Genomic DNA, 13,835 nt, shown 5'->3' on the forward strand with positions numbered 1-13,835 from the left:
TGCGCGTTCGTGGGTTTTAAGAACAACAAACAAATTCTAGTCCATCTCTTGACTAGATCGAACAACGCGACACACACGAATCTGGTTCCGCCAGCACTGTTACGGCCTTAGTATCAGTGAGCTAAAGTTGAAACCGCCGTGTGAGCGTTGAGGCTGGACGGAAGCGGGTACAACAATGGGCGACCAGTTGCTCAAAGATCGGCAGGATGCCCCGATCTGGAACGCCATTGAGGCCAATAACTTCAAGCAAGCACTAAAGTTGGTAGATAAGCGGCTTGCAAAGAAGCATACCGAGTATCTTGAGGTATGTCTGCTAATATATTCCTTATGTCTTCTTTCGATCGTATCATGTCCAGTTCCGTCACACAATTTAGCACGTGACCTCGCCCATATTTTCTCAGTTAGCTAATATGTGTATCACAGGCCCTCAAAGTCTTCATACGATCTCGATCACCTTTGGCTTCTGAGAAAGCTGCAGTTCTGCTTCATTTGGAGGGGCTGGCGGAGAGAAAATTTGTGCTTAAGGATCAAGAGTCGATTGAGCTGTATGATGAGGCCCTTGGGGAGGTTATGCCTCAGCAGCAAGAGGGCTGGGGAAGGATTATTGGTGAGCTGCGGTGGCAGTGTGTGAAGGCACGGCCTAAAGATGAAGATCTCAGCTTGAAGTCTTTTGAGGCATGTCTTGGGAAGGGTGATTTGGAACATGCAAAGCAGGTACGCTCATGATCTCCCCAAAATTAAACCCACAGGTTTTAAATCACGATCTCCAAGACTCCGGACATTGCTAATATTCCTTTTGCCCCAGATTTCCAATAGCCTGGAGAAAAGCTTCCCTAGCAGCCATGCATATCCTTTCTGGAATATTGCCGCCATGTTCCTTTACTCAGTAAGTTTCCTGGCAAAGCCTTCAGTTAGCACCTCGTTAATACTCCGGAGATCTCCGCAAGTTACCCAGAAAATCAACGGAAACTATGGGGCTCATTGGCTTTTGCCCAAATTGGAAAGCTTGCCCTTGCGACTAAAGATGCTGCGGTAAGTGTACGAAGTTCTCTAAATTGGTTAACCAGTATTAAGTCTTTTTGGTAGGATCCTAGGAAATTACCTCTTCGATCGATTCAAACACCTCAGGAATTGCTTCTTCTTCACCGGATTACAGAGGCGAATGGGAATCCTGTGCAGCGATTAGAGTATCTCCGTGACCCCTCGCTTGGCCCCGATTCATTGGTCGCAAAAGGCGAATGGCAGCTGTGGAGATTCAAGCTAAAGCTGTTGGAAGAGGCTTACTTATGGAAAGAGCTCTTCAACACTACCAGAGAGCTACTCAAACGGGGCCGTACCAAAGATGAGTCTGGTCAACTAGTAGAGACTAGAATGTGTGACTGGCTTGTTTGGGAAGGATTTATACGTTCATGGAGGAACCTGGATGGCCATGAGTAAGTCTCCCAACAGGTCGGGTTTTATAGAGCACTGTTAACAGAACCTACAGATACAAGGACGCCGTAGTAGCTGAAGTGCAAGCTCACCTAGATCCTGCATGTGGGATCGACAAAGCCTGGAAAAGAAATGCCTCCTTAGCCTGGGTCAAAAGCTCCTTCGCGGATTCCACCCCCTTCTATCTAGGCAAGGGCCCTGATAAGGTCTCTGGTCACGATAGAATACCTATCCTCCTCCAATATCTACACCAGTATGGAACTGCAACCACAGCGTACAATGATCTCAGGCCTTTTGTTCAACAAATGAAACCTGAAGAGTGTAGGCAATTGCTCGCAGTCCTGTCTAGTCATAAAGTCTTTGGGGACCCGGGCCATTCGAAATACGACCTGTCACAAGCACGTGAAGATTCAAAATCTGATTATGAAGGCGTAAGTCGTTTCCTCTCCAATGGCTAAGTCGAGGTGTGAGGGCGGAGATGAGAAAGTCAGCCTAATCAATCAATGCTAACGCATGCGTTTAGTTCAAGACAGCAAGCAAACTCACTGAGCACATAAACGTGTACAAGCTGAAGTACTTTATTACAAGCAGGCTCCCAGAGGGGGAGAATGAGCCTACTTGCAACTATTGTTTCGAAGCTCAATCTCAATACTGTGCTTCCTGTCTCAAAACGCTTGCACATGATGCTGCAAAGTTATACCTATGTGCTGTTGACGGAGGTAGATCTGAATGGAATCTACTCCCAACAGATAGGCATCCAGCGGATGATCTCGCCGTGCTAGCCGCCATGTGTTTCATAAAACTTTCCAAAACGGGCATTGAAAGTTCTGATGAGCCTCTCACGAGCGTTGAGACGTCCTACATCTTGCAAGCCATAGCATTACTCGAGCATGCGGCTAGCCACTCTCAATCCAACTTCCAGATTTGGCTACTTCTTACACGATTGTACATCCGCCTCGGCTGTGGATCGATGGCCATGCGTGCGTACGAAAATCTTGCGCTCAAGCAAATTCAACTAGATACGTTATCCTACAGTCTTTTCGATAGAATATCATCATTCCACCCACACCCTTTCGGCCACGTCCTGGACGATTCTACATCATTTAAGACCCCTATTGAAAGTCTTCGAAAACAACAAAAGCTCTATCGCGGGGCTCGAAGCCATATCAGTCACAACAGTTGGCTATCTTTCAAACACGGCAGCTATAACACCGTCTTTGAGCTTCAAGAGGTATCGCAGACGCTGTCATGTTCGCTCTCCTCGGTTATGTCTGTTATTGAGAATAGAAAGATCTCCCGGCTAGTACCCTCTAGTGCTTCAGAAGACTCCAATAATGGCGGTTACGATATCCTTCGTAAGTGTATGATATACCGGTGTCGGGATAAGCTAATTGATGAATAGCACCCAATGCTGAGTCTTTAGAGACTCGGTATGCGGATACAAATGACTACGCCACTTTCCCAAGCTTTGAAACCACACGGGGACCATCATTTGAAGAGTTATGTCGGGTGTTTCCAGCACCTTCCGTAAGGGCAGCCCTTTTCTTACGAGTGCAATGGTCTAACATCGTTTAGGATTATCGATATCGAAACGACCTCGCTACGGAGAAATTGATACAGCTCGTAGATCCAAGCGTTGCTATAGCTGGGGCCAATGACGCTGTTGCATCAGATATTCGTTCGTATATCGAATCAAACTCAAACCTGCCTGAGATGGATGATTCCGAGAAATATCTCACCCCGGCCGAGAACTTGGCCAGCACAGCCTACATATCACTACTTCTCATCGTGTCTGAATCTTGCAACCCAGAGCTTTGGCAAGAACCCCAATTCCAAGCTCAATTGGACTCCTACAACAAAGATCTCTGCGAGAGTCTCGAAGGGCAAATACAGCTTATTGAAAACGCTAAAGATTTAATCCCAGCCTTCGCGAAGACCTTAAATCTCCTGTACACAGCTTACCAAGTCGGCCGAACTGCCTTTTATTCTAGCAAGTATCTCTCAAGCAGGGGCAAGGAGGCTCATGCGAGTCAACTCGAAGCTAATAAGGAAACCCTTGACCTTGCGAAACGGCTCATGCAGATCGTGGCAGACAGGTCTGTCGTCGTCAAAAAGGGCTTAGATGAGGGAGGATGGATTGACAAGGTGTTGGATAGTGTTCTACAAGTACCAGGCTCTGAAGGGGAAACAGAGTCGGTATTAGGGAGCTTGAAGGATTTGATGGATGCAGGGCGTTTGGAAGTGTGGGCGGGAGATGTTGTGGAGAGCTGGCGGGATTCTGTCGTGGGACTCTCCTATCTGAAGGCGCTTGCATCGTAGTGTGAATTTCAAGTGGTTGCAGAGAACACCAATGTGGTGGGTTATGCAAAGTAGAAAAGAACCCCAGCAACTCTACGTCTAGAACATCGCAAACATCAATATAAAACCATTGCAAACACCGTAGATCCATGAAATCCGGCCCCATTGCATCCAAATCTAGGTTCTATTTTTGCAGCCCCACACTCATAGCCTATCCTCCTCTTCCGCCGCTCTCCTAATCGCCAGCCTTTGGACAAACTCCCTTCTCTCCTCCCTCAGTGTCACAAAAATCCAATACCACGTAAGGACTTCCACAAATGCCCACGTGAAGAACACACGGTTCTTGAGGCCCTCGCCCCAGGAGCTCGGGGTATAGGTATAGTTGCTAGATGAAGAGGTGTAGAGAGGAGACACGGAGGAGAAGGCATAGGAGTATATCGTAAACACGAAGAGAAGGAAGAGTCGTACGGGTGCTGTATAGCCAATAAATTAGTACGACGGATCTTTGCTTGGTTGTGAGGATGGCGGGGAAAGCGGTTGAGGGCTTGAGAGAGAGGGCTGCGATAACGAACCTTGAGAGCCCCAGAAAAACACATATATCTCCTCTGGAAGGGAACAAGCTACCAAGTCACTGATGCCGAGGAAGAAGAGGACGGCTGCGAGGAAGGAGAGCGGGGCAGATTGGACTTCGAAGGAGCGGGAATGTGGCTATAATGTATCGTTAGAATTTATGTTACGCTCTCTTCATTTTAGGCGGGTCTCGGGAAGATCGGGAAGGGGAAATAAAATTGGATGATGGGCGGCAAGGGAGCGTACCATGCCCATTGCTTCTCCTATTATGAAGACTAGCGACTGGTCTGCAATCTGGTTTGGGTTTGCCAGGAAAAAGTATGCGAGCGTTATGTGGAAGAGGGAGACGGAAGTTATGATCGTTGCGGCGGAGATGAGTGCCATTTTTGCTTCGATGTTGGATATCCCTTCGGCGCTGCCTCTGTTCCTTTTTTTGTTTTGCGCGACTAGGTTTGGATTGAGATCAAAGATGTGATGAGAGCGGGAGTGAATAGCGCTAGACTATGGGGATGGTGGTTCTAGAAGGTGGGAATAAATGACGGGAGATGTACGAAGTATGCGTTTTGGTGTTTCATGACAACTCTCTTAACGGAAAAGACGAAAATAGCGTTCCGGTGACGCGCCGGAGCACGCGCATGATGATCCGTCGCAAACCTTAAATCAAATAGGCTCAATATTCTTCCGCTCCGAGTCGGGATCCCTGCATATCCCGCCAACTTCCTGTGGGGCAATGTCAATAATCAATAACTTCGACACAACCCAACCTCGAGCTCATTCAGGGTAGAACGAAATGGAGGATAATACCACAGAGCCGCACCTCGATATCCCGAGACACATCAAATACTGGCAGCGCTGCCTCCGCTCCTTTCTCCCCACCGAATACACCAGTACTGACTCCTCGCGCATGACCCTTGGTTTCTTCATCCTCTCTGCCCTAGACCTGCTCGGCGCCGGCGCCGACACTGAAGCATTCCCCCCTCAACAACGCGCCGAAATCCGAAACTGGATTTTAAAGTGTCAACACCCCCACGGTGGATTCTGCGGCTCCCCCAATCACCGGTACCCCGATGAGTTCTATGTTGATGGGAAAGGGGAGGGAGGTAAGGAGCAGATGGACCCAGCGAACTTGCCGGCGACATTTTTTGCTCTGTTAAGCTTGAGTTTTGTGGGTGGTTTGGAAGGGTTCAGGAGGAAGCAATGCTTAGCTTGGTTGAAGTCGTTGCAAAGGCCTGATGGCAGTTTTGGCGAGTTGGTTACGAATGAGGGGAATATTAAAGGGGGTTATGATATGAGGCATTGCTATGTTTTGGCGGCGGTGAGGTGGATATTGAGGGATGATGTTGAGATGGGCGAAGACGATATCAACGTCGAGGCTTTAGTGGGCCATATAAGGTCTGGACAGGTGCGTCCACATCCGTTAATTGCTAGAGCGAAGGAGATTGACGAATATAGACTTATGATGGAGGTATCTCCGAGAGTTCTTCACATGAGGCCCATGGTCAGTATTTCCTGCCTGCCCTGAAAAACAACGCCTAACAATTTTCAAGCTGGATATACGTACTGTGCTATAGCCTCCCTATCATTTCTAAACCGGCTCCCAACCTCCGCATCCTCCCCTCTCGATCCAACCGCTGGTAGTGGGTTATTGCCTGGCTTGACAAATCTTCCTGCGACGATACATTGGCTTGTCTCACGGCAAGTAGGTTATAAAGAAGAGGATGATGAGGAAGAGGAGCTACCTCTCAAGGATCAAAGAGATGCGTTGGCGGGCAACTATAACGACCCACCGTCGGATCCCGGCCTTTTGCCTCAAGACGAAGAATTTGTGGGTTTTAATGGCCGATGTAACAAGAATGTTGATACTTGCTATGCGTTTTGGGTCACAGCATCACTCAATGTAAGTTGCCTTCTCGAGTGCCGTAACGTATATAGGCGCGCTAAACATCTAACGCAACTATAGATGCTCGGTGAAGATAAAGCCCATCTCGTGAACGCCCCAGCAATTCGCCGCTTTCTCTTCGAGCAGACACAGCACCGGATAGGGGGATTTGGTAAATATCCCGGAAATCCACCAGGTAAGTCGTTCACCCCTTAAACCCCCAACCCCACCACAATCTTAGTCTAAACCGCCTCGCAGACATATATCACTCATACCTCGGCCTTGCAGCTCTCGCAGTGATGAAGGAACCAGGGATCAAACCTTTAGATTCCGCGTTGTGCGTGAGCAAACAGCAACGCGAAAAAATTTCGCAGCTGAGAGATGCTGCTTCTGTACCGAAGCACACGTATTGGAAAGATGGGTACTGTTATTCGATCGGGGAGGACAATCCGTCTTTCGAAGAGAAGATGGCTTCAACCGAAGCCCCTCCTATATTCTTGACGGAGGCAATGGAAATCATCTCCAAGGGTGCTACAGGGGTAGCTAGCTGAGAGGCCCATCCGGTTTGTGTTCGACACATCAGAGATTAGGAGGATACATTTCGTGATAGTTCCCTCTTATGATGACCTTTGGGGGATATAAGGAACATCGGAATAGTCACAGTCTAGTATACCCTAGAATCAATGGGCCGGCGGACGGAACAGTGGCCATCAAAGTCTATGAGACACTTCTAGCTAAACCCTTCTCTGGAAACGATATCGGTTCAACCAAATGGGATAATCATAGGATCCTGAAAGACTCGAATCAAGTGAGTTATTCACTTGATTGGAACGAGCCAACTATTCCTATTGAGATATGTGCCCAAAATTCTTCACAATCTGACATTATGTACATCCCGTCCGACCATGCACGGAATCCTGTATACTTCCCAGACACTGTGAAACGGATCGAACATAAACATGGCCAATGCATCTGGCTCAAGGCCGGTATGAACACGCCGATTATATCAATGACAAAGAGGAAAATTTGGAAGATGGAGTGGACTAGCTAGTGCCTTAACCATCTATTACTCATAACACGGGGTACACCTACCGATTATATCATTTGGATGTGGCATTTGTTTCATAGACCAAACACCTACAATGGATTGAGTTCCAAATTTCGGAACACATTTTTTGAAACCAATTCTCATCACTATCTCATACATGCACAGTCTCGCTAGGATTCTTGTGGTATCTGTTGTTCGCATCGCTTGTGGCAATCATTAATGTAACATAATGGTACAAACTTATGACCATTTCTACCCATCAAGTCATAACCATTCCCCAGGTCATCCCCAGGCGCCGTTTTTCAGGTTTCTGATTCTCGCTTCTACCGCCAATATGCGGATTTGGCCTCTCATTCATTATCATCCATAAGCCTAACATTAGTACCAGCCTTCTCCAAAGCGCCCTTCAATCTTCCCAAAACCTCATTCCTCCTAGCCAGTTTGGTCCTCAACTGTGTCTTCTCGTCAGCCGAGTAACCGCTCATCTTCTTCCTAGGCGCTGGAGAGTTGGGCCCCAACGAGCCAGTGGAAGACCTGAATGAACTTTGCAGGTTCCGCGAAGTGCGTGTGCTTTCAGGACTGTAAAACAAGCCATATGAGCCGGGATTAATAGATTGTCGGAGTGATTGTCTATGGGGTTGTGGAGTTGAAAATGGTGATCCTTCTCGGCTGCCGACACCGGCCGTAGATTGTAGCCCGAGCTTGCGCATTTGCCCTTCGAGAACATCGATATCTCCACTTCGCTTTTCCGCCATGCTGGTCATCTTGGTAATTGTTCGCATCACAGCCTCAACAGTAGGCCCTGTAGAGCCATTTGCCCTACCGGTTGATGTTGCTTGAGATACGATATTTCCCTTGAGAACCGTCAACCCTTCCTCGGCTTCGGAGAGGAGCTTCTGGAATTTTGTGAACTCTCTTCTCAATTCGCTTTGCTGAGCACTTTGCTCGGCGCTCAAGGGTTGTGCACGAGACATTGCAACCTGCTCGGGGTCTCGATGCGCTTGAATCAGTTTTTTGATATCCTCATGCTTTGCCCGGAGCTTGATGAGGTCCTTTTGGAGATCGTTGCAAGTTTCAAGCTTACTAGCAACATCCTTTATTCGGCCATCCTCAAGTTCTCGAGTTAAATCGTTCTGCACAAGTGAAGACAGATCCTCGATTTCTACTAAACACCAGTCTTCCTCGTTTTCAAGATCCTCCTTAGTGCGACCTTCCTCCTTGTATTGTTCGGTGTGGCCTTGGATAAAAGCTTTCATGGCTCTTGCGTTGACACCCAGTGTGTCGATCATGGAGTTGATATCGCGATATACAGCTTCAACTTGAGCTGGAATGTTGTCCATGGCGGCACCGCCAACATAGTCAGTATGGGCCACGAATTCATCTAAAGTTCTTGTGGGTATGATATCCTCCGCGAGGAATTTTTGCATCTGCTCATCTTCCTCATCTACAAGGGCTTGGGCCTCTTCCGCGTCTTTTCGGGCTTTGGCTTCAACACGTCGCTTCTCCTCTGCCCTTTGTTGCTCAAGCGTAAGGGCGAACGAGGTTTTGGGAGGAGAGGTGCCGCTAAGTCTCTGAGGGCCCAACAATTGCGATGCAACGCCTGGGGCACTTACTGATCGAGAGCCCTCGGGTCTTAGCATTCTTGGGGGTAATGCAGTTCGCACTGGGCTCGGAGATCGGGGGCTTTGTGGAAGTTTGAGAGGCGGAAGTGATGGGGCTGAAGCGCCAATTTCTCCGAATAACGTTCGTCCAGTGGTCGGTTGGCTTGGTTTCGATATCTTCGTGAATAGGCTGCTTTCGGCGGTCTTATTCTTCAAGCCGCCGAACGAGTTTTGTGGTGTAAACCCAGGGGTGGTTTGGTTTGCGTCTGAAATAGGGCTTAAATCTTGGGCAACATCCTCACCACTACCTTCTTCGCTACCCTCTTCGCTGCCCTCTTCACTATGTTCACGTTCATATTCATCCTCGGTCAAGAAGCCTGACTCGTCGCTCTCCTCTTCGGGACCGCCTGGGACATCGCTGGGAGGAATCAAATCAGCAGGGATTGGTTTTAAGGCTGGCTTTTCGGCGGGAGATGGTGGGGATCGGAGGGGTGGGGGAGACTGGATGTCTTGGGTTCCGGTCTTGGGAATAAAATCTGGAGGAAGTGGTTCGTCAGTTTCAATAGATGAGCAGGATGAACCTCCCATCGGATAACTAGTCTTACTTGTCGGATCAGGTGGTAATGGGGCTTCAGGTATCTCGCCACTAACGCCTTCAGTCTCATCTACCTTCGGCTCCTGCTTAATCTTAGGGGGCGATGAAGGGGGTGCGACGGTCTTGGTAAAAGCCGGGGTAGGTTCAATGGTAATTGGGGTCTTGAAAGCGGGCGTCTTAGCCTTCGTCTGATCCTCAATATTGCTCTCCGGCAACGGTTTGCCGAAATTGAAGCCAGCTGAGAAAGCCGGCTTAGCAGCCGTAGGAGGCGATGGCTGTGAGGCTACAGTTCCGAACAGACCACCAGTGGATGTTGGTGTTGTTACCGAGAAGGACTGGAACTTGGAAGGAGCAGGAGTAGATGCCGGAGTTGTTGAATCCTTGATCGGTTCCTCGGGCTTTGCAACCTCATCCGCAGTATCCATATCCGCATCTTTTGATACAGGGGTTTCTGCAGCTGGTTGCTTTGCCGCCTCTCCAAGAGCACTGCCAAAGGCGCCACCGAAGAAAGAACTCTTAGGCTCGTTTGCGGCTGGAGCCTCGTCCTTATCAGATGTATCGGCCTTGAATGTGCTGCCGAGGTTGAATTTGGTTGAACCAAAGACATCGCTACTTGGCTGGTTGCTGGTCTGATTGCTGGTTCCAAATATACCCCCGGTTGACGTACCGTTACTAGGCGTCCCAAAGGAAGACGGGGCTGGCTTGGAAAATATACTTTCAGTTGCATTTTGAGCTCCTGCTGCAGCCGCAAACCCCCCCTTAGATGCAAACGCAGAGAACCCCCCAGAAGTGGGAGCTGCAGACCCAGCGCTGGCAGAAGAACTTCCGAAGGGTGTAGCTGGTTTGGCTAAGCTACTTGCTTGACCAAAGGCGGCAGTTGGGGCAGTAGAAGCAGTGGCCCAAGGAGAAGGACGGTTTCCAGGTAAAGCTGCACCACCAAATGCTGGAGTACTTGTCGAACCAAATGCCGGTTTACTAAAGGGTGATGCTGAACCAAGAGCAGAAGAGGAGCCAAAGGCTGGCGCTCCAAAAGCGGCGCCACCAGTTGGCGTTGCACTTGAGGCAGCTGGTGCTCCCCATGGTGATTTGCTACTACCAAGGCCTGATGGAGCGCCAAATGCACCTGCCGAAGGGCCCGGAAGTGAAGGGTGCCCAAAAGCAGATGTAGGCTGTGCGCTTCCAAAGGCGGGGGCTGCACTTGGGGTTCCGAATGCAGAGGAGCCGAAAGCTGGCTTTGGAGCACCAAACGGTGAGGATTGTTGCGCCGGTGCTGGGGATGCTTGGGTAGGCGCCGCACCTCCAGCCGCAACAAGCCCAGGATATACTGTACCTTGGCGTATCGATTCTGAATATACTACCCACCATGATGCTAGCACTCCCTCGTTATTTAGAACCATCAAAGCTGGCAATGGAGTAGGTGACTCGTCCATCTCGTCACTTGGTATCGGCTTGATAACCTTTTCTGTGCTAGAAAGGTCAAGAGCAAGACCAATGGGGGACGTATCACTCAAGCCACCGGACATGGGGAGTTGGGCTCGCCGGGAATCGTCGGACATTTCAGTCATCGTAAAGACGCCTGTCACTTTATCCGCGGGCTTGTCGGCAGTCAGCGGCGTTTTAGATCTGCTGAATATCCCAATATCTGTAGATGCCGTTGAAGCAACAATGAGCACGTCCTGGAGATTAGGCGGGAAGTCTTTTAATCGCAAGAGGAAATGATGCGGGGGCGATCGATTCATGCCAAAGGGGCCAGCAGGATCGGAGATCTTCTGAAACATAAAGCTCGATGGCAGCTCCCTAGTGACGAGGTGAATGGAGGAATTTGGTGCCATTCCACCGTCGAAGCCGGAGGGAGTATGTACCATAAGGAAAACATTATTCTCCAGCCACGTAATCGAAGAAACTGCAGGTGCATATTAGCCTATGCTTAGATCTTATATCGGCATACTTCTTACCATGATCGCCGCTGTTCGCATTGGGAGGTCTTGGGATGTCCCCCTTCCCAACGCCTTCCGGGGTCATTTGATATGCAGCACCGTTTCCAAGTCCTGCAACCAATTGCTTTCCCTTCGTACTCCACGACACACAGCTGACGCCATCCTTCAGAACCTGGCCGTTGGGACCCTGGATGAAATTCCGTTTCTTAAGGTTGGCCATCAATAAGTTTCCATCAACGGTTACAACTGCAAGTAGCTCTCCCTTCTCCGGTGTTGGATTCGGCGTTAAAGCCCTTAGAGATTGTCCATTTGTCGATAACTCAAAGGCTGACTGTGTAGAACCTCCCATCAAAGCTTGTACATCGTATACCGCTAGTCCGCCACCAGTCTCTGCGGATAATACCAGGTACTGCTCGTCTGCGGAAAATGCGAGCTGTGATATCCGCATGGGCATAGGCAGCCGCAGTTGTGGTTGGAACGGTTTTAAGTGGTTATCACCCGTTTCCTTGCCCTCAAAAGCTTCTCGTACCGACTTCGTAGTTGCTAGTATAATTGCGTCGGGGCCTGCTGCGGCAACGAGACCCTTTTTCGAAGCCACGCTCATGAGGGAGGCGCTCGGAGGAGGGAGTTGATTCGACGGCCATGGTGTCGGCAGTAGCTGGACCTTAGCTTCTCCAGATAGTGCTAGAAACCCAAGACCCTGGATATATGTTAGCACTTTGTATATGTGAGGTCCTGCAATTCACCTTACCTCGGTTTGGATATCCTCAAGATCAGGACCTGCTTGTACATTGCCACCCGCCCCCGCAGCCGGGCTACCCATATTAGAGTTTCCAAAGCTGAAAGCCATAACGGTAGCAAAGTAGCCGTGCTTGGGAGGGGTCCTGATGTTCATAAAACACTGTTGCGCATTGAAGGTTGATAGTGCGGGTCGAGTCCAACACCAGCAACAGCCAAGGATATGAAGTTAAGTTCGGTAAACCAATACTGTACTTTGTAGAGCAGTATATGTTGAATGTATGATGAGAAAAGCCCTCAGAATATTAGTTCAGAAAGCCCATTCTTTGTTGCCTAACTGGAGGAAGTAGGTACCGCTGGGAACAAAGTTTAAGTTCCTCCTCGAGTCGCGCGGCTGGGATTTGAATGATCACGTGCCTGTCGCGTTGGACATCGCGAAAGCTCCAGCTCTCAGGCAGCTTAGCTTCGTAACCTCCTAGCAGCTATCGACAACCCTCAATTCCATCAACGACACCCGCATCTCCAGTTCCTCATAATATCTCGAAAGTTATCGCACCCTTGACACACAAGTACCATTCGCAAGGAGCAAATTAGGCTCCACCTCTCACCATGCCTGGGTTCGACTTCTCAAACCATACCCGCAATGCGGCACTACACGCAAGAGGCGTCCCTCTACCCAGGGCGACAAGTACGGGAACTACGATTGTGGGATGTATATTTGATGGAGGCGTAGTTGTATGTGCAACATCTCATAATCTCAGCCAAGTCCTGAGATCTCTGGGCTGCCAACGCATCTATTGTTGTTTGAAGCTATACTATTTCCCCGGACAGCGCTAACTAATCCACCCCAGATTGCTGCAGATACCAGAGCAACCAGCGGTCCCATAGTAGCGGACAAGAACTGCGAGAAGCTGCATTACATCGCACCCCAGATTTGGTGTGCAGGTGCCGGAACCGCCGCTGACACCGAGTTCACCACTGCCCTCATCTCCTCACAACTCGAGCTGCACTCGCTTTCCACAGGCCGCAAACCCCGAGTCGTTACATGCATGACGATGCTCAAACAGCACCTCTTCAGATACCAAGGACATATCGGCGCATATCTCGTCGTTGCCGGTGTCGACCCCACAGGCGTTGGGTTGTTCACCGTCCACGCACATGGTAGCACAGACAAGCTTCCCTATGTGACGATGGGCAGTGGCTCACTCGCAGCCATGTCTGTTTTCGAAACGAAATGGAAGTCGCAGTTGACCGAGCAGGAGGCTATCGATTTAGCAGCCGAGGCCATCATGGCTGGTATCTTCAACGATCTGGGATCTGGTTCGAATGTTGATGTTGCGATCGTGAAGAAGGACAAGACGACACTGAAGAGAGGATATATCAAGCCTAATGAGCGGACTAAGAAGCAGAAGAGCTACATCTTCAAGAGGGGCACGACGGCGGTGTTGAACGAGAAGATTATCACCAAGGAGGAGATTAGCAAGTACGTGACGGTTCAGGAGTTGGATGGTGGGGAGACTGTGTTGGGTGAGAAGATGGATCTAGATGTTTAAATGCTAGACGTGGGGTTGCTTAATAGAGCAGCATAGATGTATTATCAGTCAGGCTTGGTTGGTATGGCGCATTAAAGTTCCTTGTGTACACCAGCTGGTTACGAAAATCAATCACTATTTTGAGCATTGCAACGACAACTTACACATAGTTCCCAAGGTGCATATTCAAATCCCTAATCGTAGCC

The 13,835-nt window shown here is 49.4% G+C and overlaps 5 protein-coding genes across 5 annotated transcripts; 3 read left to right on the top strand and 2 right to left on the bottom strand.

Moving 5' to 3' along the window:
* Positions 1–175: 175 nt before the first annotated feature.
* On the top strand, positions 176–3,750 carry BP5553_07760 (uncharacterized protein; the record flags this gene model as incomplete). Its single annotated transcript, XM_032016383.1, has 9 exons — positions 176–304; positions 424–714; positions 806–886; positions 937–1,032; positions 1,087–1,433; positions 1,487–1,862; positions 1,955–2,786; positions 2,834–2,958; positions 3,007–3,750. The coding sequence occupies 9 exons, from the start codon at positions 176–178 to the stop codon at positions 3,748–3,750; spliced, it is 3,021 nt and encodes a 1,006-aa protein (XP_031867614.1).
* A 183-nt stretch (positions 3,751–3,933) lies between these two features.
* On the bottom strand, positions 3,934–4,683 carry BP5553_07761 (Uncharacterized protein; the record flags this gene model as incomplete). The annotated part of the gene is made up of 3 exons (XM_032016384.1): positions 3,934–4,202; positions 4,302–4,437; positions 4,546–4,683. 3 exons carry the CDS (start codon positions 4,681–4,683, stop codon positions 3,934–3,936), a joined length of 543 nt encoding a protein of 180 aa, XP_031867615.1.
* Positions 4,684–5,089: 406 nt separating this feature from the next.
* Positions 5,090–7,229, top strand: BP5553_07762 (uncharacterized protein; the record flags this gene model as incomplete). Its single annotated transcript, XM_032016385.1, has 6 exons — positions 5,090–5,701; positions 5,752–5,797; positions 5,847–6,196; positions 6,260–6,374; positions 6,437–6,717; positions 6,789–7,229. The coding sequence occupies 6 exons, from the start codon at positions 5,090–5,092 to the stop codon at positions 7,227–7,229; spliced, it is 1,845 nt and encodes a 614-aa protein (XP_031867616.1).
* Positions 7,230–7,576: 347 nt separating this feature from the next.
* BP5553_07763 (Uncharacterized protein) lies at positions 7,577–12,209 on the bottom strand (the record flags this gene model as incomplete). Its single annotated transcript, XM_032016386.1, has 3 exons — positions 7,577–11,325; positions 11,378–12,059; positions 12,111–12,209. The coding sequence occupies 3 exons, from the start codon at positions 12,207–12,209 to the stop codon at positions 7,577–7,579; spliced, it is 4,530 nt and encodes a 1,509-aa protein (XP_031867617.1).
* A 497-nt stretch (positions 12,210–12,706) lies between these two features.
* BP5553_07764 (N-terminal nucleophile aminohydrolase) lies at positions 12,707–13,650 on the top strand (the record flags this gene model as incomplete). The annotated part of the gene is made up of 2 exons (XM_032016387.1): positions 12,707–12,832; positions 12,949–13,650. 2 exons carry the CDS (start codon positions 12,707–12,709, stop codon positions 13,648–13,650), a joined length of 828 nt encoding a protein of 275 aa, XP_031867618.1.
* Positions 13,651–13,835: the final 185 nt, after the last annotated feature.

The sequence above is a fragment of the Venustampulla echinocandica genome (assembly GCF_003357145.1).
Source record: "Venustampulla echinocandica strain BP 5553 chromosome Unknown scaffold_6, whole genome shotgun sequence".
Taxonomy (NCBI): Eukaryota; Fungi; Ascomycota; class Leotiomycetes; order Helotiales; family Pleuroascaceae; genus Venustampulla; species Venustampulla echinocandica.